At 47.7% G+C, this 5,913-nt stretch overlaps 1 protein-coding gene, 1 long non-coding RNA gene and 1 pseudogene across 2 annotated transcripts in view; 2 read left to right on the forward strand and 1 right to left on the reverse strand.

Annotated features, from left to right (window-relative positions):
• CCDC183 (coiled-coil domain containing 183) overlaps positions 1 to 135 on the forward strand; it is a 13,726-nt gene extending 13,591 nt beyond the window's left edge. Inside the window, exon 15 of the mRNA XM_011985169.1 lies at positions 26 to 135. Coding sequence (XP_011840559.1) covers positions 26 to 135 — 110 coding nt within the window. The remainder of the gene's footprint in view (positions 1 to 25) is intronic.
• Positions 136 to 577: 442 nt separating this feature from the next.
• Positions 578 to 1,375, forward strand: LOC105543261. Its single transcript, XR_001006601.1, has 2 exons — positions 578 to 773; positions 1,031 to 1,375. It is a non-coding gene; the product is annotated as an uncharacterized LOC105543261 (long non-coding RNA).
• A 2,955-nt stretch (positions 1,376 to 4,330) lies between these two features.
• Positions 4,331 to 5,274, reverse strand: LOC105543320 (annotated as a pseudogene).
• Positions 5,275 to 5,913: the final 639 nt, after the last annotated feature.

Here is a 5,913-nt window from a genome sequence, read left to right on the forward strand (position 1 = left end):
GTCCCCGACGCTCCACGGTGGCCAGCCCCGGGCACCTCTCACCTGGAGGAGGTGCGGGGAAACCTGCCGGCCTTGGCGCTTTCAACGGGATTTTTCTTTGTTGACTTCCTACTGAGTTCGAAGGCAGAATATTAGCTACGCCACACATTCTCGTCTTTTTGTTTGTTTTTTTTTTAAAGAAGCATTTGTAAGGGACGTATCTAGAAAAGCTCCAGAAGGCACGGGCTGACTTGCGATTGTAGGAGACAGCCCATTCCTCCTGAGGAGGAGTCATTTACGGACTCCCGAGCGCCTGGGACGCTCCATTCCTTTGTTATAAATTATGTAAATTGTCCTCGACCTCTTTTGAGTTTTTCCGTTTTGCAGGCTCTTTCCCAGTAGTTTTTAAACGGTTTTATGTGGTTCCCTGCTTTGGCATTGTTTCCCTCTTAGCCATTTCCGTATGTTTCTATCAGATTTTAGGATGCTACGCCTGTCCAGTTTTTTGGTCACTTTAAGGGGAGGCTTATAGTCTGCGTGATGTTTCTATGGTAATGTACGATTTTAAGAACTAATAATCAGAAAGACTCTTGTGCAGGTTTGAAAACAAGTTCATGAATTCGCCTGCCGTGTCCACGGAGATGGGCCGTAGTTCTTGGCCATAGGGACTGGACTGGAGCTAGTCCAGGAGGACAGTGAAGATGTCGCCTTCCTTAGTCCCGGCCACTGTCTGGCCTGTGAGCAAGAGGAAGCTGCAGACCACTTGGGCCGCCCTCACCCTGACACCTTCAGCAGTAAGCAAGATAAAACAACTTCTTAAAGATAAGTCTGAGCATCTAGGTATGAAAGTTGGTATCCGGGCCGGGCATGGTGGCTCATGCCTGTAATCCCAGCACTTTGGGAGGCTGAGGCGGGCGGATCACGAGGTCAGGAGTTCGAGACCAGCTTAGCCAACATAATGAAACCCGTCTCTACTAAAAATACAAAAAAAATTTAAAAAAAAAAGTTGGTGTCCGAACCAGGGGCCGTATTGGCCTTTCTTATACTCTAGAGCATACGAAGACAAAGGAGATTTTGATGAAGTTCAAATTGGAGTCAGAGTGCTCATCGGAAAGAAAGCGCAGCAAACACGTTTAGGAACAGAAATGGATTATGTTGAAGACAAATTATCCATTGTGTTTGTGTTCAGTAACCCAAGCATCAAAGGAACTTGTGGCTAGGGAGAAGGCTTGACTATTTGCAATCTCAGGATTCCTCTGGCCGGGGCTCCCGGATTCCTGTGGAAGCCTGGGGGCTTGCTGAAGAAGTCACGTGACTGGAACCTGCTTAGTGCTCTGCTGTCTGGTAAGGAAAATAAAGCGGTACATTTTGAATAAAAATAAAAGCTCATTTTAAATGTGTTATAATTGAAACTTTATGTATATCTGGCATTCGGAGAAGAGAATATTGAGTTAAAATACTGAGTTTACGCAAGTCTTTAGACTCTGCATTTGGATCCTTTATTTAATTTTATTGCTTATAATATTGGCTAAGCTCAGTATTAGTCCCTGGGAAATTAGGCCTGGACCTGGAAACTGTTCACCTTCTGAAAAGGCTCCCCAGGGGTCCTGGGCGAGGTCCACCTTACGCACCAGGACCACCCCTGCGAGTGTGACTAAAAAGGGCAATAGGGTCCTTCCAGAGGAGAAAAGCCAGTCTCCAGTACTTGGAGGACAGGTTATGATCTCCTAGAACTGAATGAAAGGTGGTGAGACTGAGAGAAATTCGGATTTGTACCTAAATTACATTTTAGAAAAATGTCGTCTTTATAGTTGAATAATATGCAGTTTTTAAACTTTTGAGTTTCTGTGTTAGAATAGAAAAAGTGTCTAGTATTTATTTTCTTATCTTTTTTTTTTTTTTTTTTGAGACGGGGTCTCGCTCTGTCGCCCAGGCTGAAGTGCAGTGGCGTGATCTCGGCTCACTGCAAGCTCTGCCTCCCGGGTTCACGCCATTCTCCTGCCCCAGCCTCCCGAGTAGCTGGGACTACAGGTGCCTCCTACCACGCCCGGCTAATTTTTTGTATTTTTAGTAGAGACGGAGTTTCACCGTGTTAGTCAGGATGGTCTTGATTTCCTGACCTCGTTGTGATCCTCCCGCCTCCGCCTCCCAAAAGTGCTGGGATTATAGGCGTGAGCCACCGCGCCTGGCCTTCTAATATTTATTTTCTCAAATATTTTACAGAGGGTAACAGACCAGCAGTGTGACCAAGACAGAGATGAGGGTTTCAGGGATGAGAGTTTCCAGGAACTGCTGCTGGTTTCCAGGAGTCTGGGCCCTCCTCCTGGGCCCGGCGTTTGCTCAGAGTCACTAGCGGCCTGGCAGAGGCCCAGGACACCCATCGGTTTTAGAATGAAAACTCGAATGAGACATTGGGCTATAGTTGATTAAAAAAAAAAGTCAAACTCTGTCTAATATTTGAAGAGATTTATTTTTGAGCCGCATATGAGTGACCATGGCCCATGACACAGCCCTCAGGTGACCCTGAGGACATGTGCCCACGTTGGAGGGCACAGCTTGGTTTTATGCATTTTAGATGTGAGGCATTGATCAAATACATTTAAGATATACATTGATTTGGTCCACAAAGGCGGGACAACTTGAAGTGGGGGCCTCCAGGTCAGAGGTAGGTTTAAAAAAATTTTTTTTTGCTGGGCACAGTGGCTCACGCCTGTAATTTCAGCACATTGGGAGGCTGAGGCAGGTGGACTACCTGAGGTCAGGAGTTCAAGACCAGCCTGGCCAACATGTCGAAACCCCGTCTCTACTAAAACTATAAAAATTAACCGGGGGTGATGGTGGGTGCCTGTAATCCCAGCTACTCAGGAGGCTGAGGCGGGAGAATCGCTTGAGCCCAAGAGGCGGAGGTTATAGCAAGCCGAGATTACGCCACTGCACTCCAGTCTGGGTGACCGAGTCAGACCCTGTCTCAAAAAAAAAAAAATGTGCACCGCTACACCCAGCTAGTTTTGGTATTTTTTAGAGAGACAGGGTTTCACCACGTTGCCCAGCTAGGCTCAAACCCCTCTGCTCAAGCAATCTGAACCCCCTGGCCTCCCAAAGTGCTGGGATTACAAGTGTGAGCCTCTGCGCCCAGCCAGATTATGTTTCTTATCAGACTTACAGTCAGTGTTGATGTTAAATGCTGGTGAGCTTTTCCTGAATTCCAGAAGGGAGGAGGCCATAATGAGGCATGTCTGACTCCCCTCTTCCCATAATGGCCTGAACCAGTCTTTCACATGAAATTTGGATGGCCCTGGCCTAGAAGAGGAAGTCCATTCAGATGGTTGGCAGGCCTTGGGATTTTAATTTTGGTTTACACAATTTTGAAATTATTTGCATATAAAATTATTTGGAAAATTATTTGAAATTATTTGGAAGAAAGATTGTTGCCTGAATTGGTCTGTCCCTTTCTACTGTGATTGGACACAAAAGATCAGCTTATTTGGTGCAGAATTTTTCTGTGGTGTTGCTCCTGAGTGAGCATTATTGCGCAACTCTGATACCGGCCGGGCCCAGGAGCTCGAAAGCCAGAGTCCTCTCCAAGTAGACATTGGTGCACATTTAGAAATGGGACTTAGCAGGCCGAGCGCGGCGGCTCACACCTGTAATCCCAGCACTTTGGGAGGCTGAGGCAGGTGGATTACATGAGGTCAGGAGTTCAAGACCAGCCTGGCCAACATGGTGAAACTCATCTCTACTAAAAATACAAAATTAGCCGGGCGTGGTGGCACATGCCTGTAATCTCCAGCTACTCGGGAGACTGAGGCAGGAGAATCACTTGAACCCGGGAGGCGGAGATTGCCGTGAGTGAAGATTGCACCACTGCACTCCAGCCTGGGCGACAGAGTGGGACTTCATCTTAAAAAACAAAAAGAAGGCCGGGCGCGGTGGCTCAAGCCTGTAATCCCAGCACTTTGGGAGGCCGAGATGGGCGGATCACGAGGTCAGGAGATCGAGACCATGCTGGCTAACACGGTGAAACCCCGTCTCTACTGAAAAATACAAAAAATTAGCTGGGCGAGGTGGCAGGCGCCTGTAGTCCCAGCTACTCGGGAGACTGAGGCAGGAGAATGGCGTGAACCCGGGAGGCGGAGCTTGCAGTGAGCTGAGATCCGGCCACTGCACTCCAGGCTGGGTGACAGAGCAAGACTCCGTCTCAAAAAAAAAGACAACAAAAAAAACAAAAAGAAAAAAAGAAAAGTTTATATGAACATCCAGTCAAAACCAACAAGGAAAGTATTACCCTTGAAATGTTATCTATACGAATTTCCAAGGAGACCACAGGACTGTAGGCTGTCTTGGAATGTCCTCAGAAGGCTCTGTCATTGATCAGGTAACAGAGTAAAAACCCCAGCATCCTTTCTTTCAAATGGGAGGGGGAAAGACAGAGGGACAGAAGCTGTTCAAACTTTGTCTTCTTTCTTTGTGGCTTGTGGTCACCTCTGCATCCTCAGAAGCTGCCTCGCCCTCCAAAGCCTTCTCGGCTTCTGCCCCTACCTCATCCTCCAAAGCCTCCTCTAGCTCCATCACAACCCCCAAAGCCACCTTTGCCCTTAGGTTTGGCCTAGTCCAAGTTACCTTTGCTTCCCTCAATTTCACCATCTTCCGTGGCCTCCTTGGCAGCTTTGGCATCCTCCTCACTGTTGACATTTATAGAGCCAAAGCCTTTGGAGCATCCGGTTTCCTAGTTGGTGACTACCCTTGCCCAACAAAGCTGTCGAATGACTGAAGTCTCTTCAGTGGTGTCGTCAGACCTTTGACAGACAGTTTTAGATGGCCGGCTTCTGGCAGTAGGTGATCCTTGCAACTCCAGCCTGTTTGCTCTGCCCCCAATTTCCCTTTTATTATAGGAATGTAAAGCTTCTTTATCATCTTCAAATGAAGCAGACTCTATCAATGCATGCACACCCTTTAGATTTGCTGTTTTGGTTCTGAGGCATTTTCATAAAAGCTGTCTTCTCAGATACTTCCTGAAGAGTGTCTTCTGTTGCACTGTAGGAGAGGTTGCTTAAACCAGAGCTTCTGATTCACCACTCCAAGCGCTGTGCTTTCCATCACTGTAGAGTCTCGATTCTGACCTTTCTCTCCATCATAGCGCAGGGAAATAGATCGGCCATCAGTCTCTGTTCCCTGCGTTTCTTCAGAAGTTTTCTCTGCATCAGCTTCTGTCTTAACCTCAGTATAAGCAGTCCCTTTACTCTTCCCATCCTTGCTAACTAATCTGATCTCCACAGCATCTTCAAACACTTCTTTTTTTTTTTTTTTTTTTGAGACGAAGTCTCGCTCTGTCGCCCAGGCTGGAGTGCAGTGGCGCGATCTCAGCTCCGCCTTCTGGGTTCATGCCATTCTCCTGCCTCAGCCTCCTGAGTAGCTGGGACTACAGGCGCCCGCCACCACGCCCAGCTAATTTTTTGTGTTTTTAGTAGAGACGGGGTTTCACCATGTTGGCCAGGCTGGTCTCAAATTCCTGACCTTGTGATCCGCCCACTGCGGCCTCCCAAAGTGCTGGGATTCCAGGCGTGAGCCACTGGGCCTGGCCCGTAGATACTAGTTTCTAACTCAGGACAGACTTGTTAAAGTTGAGGTTTCCAACAAAGATTGAAAGATGCTCCAGCCTGGCCACAGGTGAAATCCCGTCTCTACTAGAAATACAAAAAGTAGCCCAGTGGTAGTGATAACCACCTGTAATCCCAGCTACTCAGGAGGCTAAGGCGGGAGAATCACTTGAGCCTGGGAGGTGAAGGTTGCGGTGAGCCGAGATCGCGCCGCTGCACTCCAACCTGGGCGAGAGAGTGAAACCCTGTCTCAAAAAGAAAAAAAAAAGACGCGGTTGGTTCTATGCTTTGCACTTTCCACTTTCTGTTTCTTGGCTTCAGAAGCTGCTGTTTGGTC

Source organism: Mandrillus leucophaeus, unplaced genomic scaffold, assembly GCF_000951045.1.
Source record: "Mandrillus leucophaeus isolate KB7577 unplaced genomic scaffold, Mleu.le_1.0 Scaffold28, whole genome shotgun sequence".
NCBI classification, from domain to species: Eukaryota; Metazoa; Chordata; class Mammalia; order Primates; family Cercopithecidae; genus Mandrillus; species Mandrillus leucophaeus.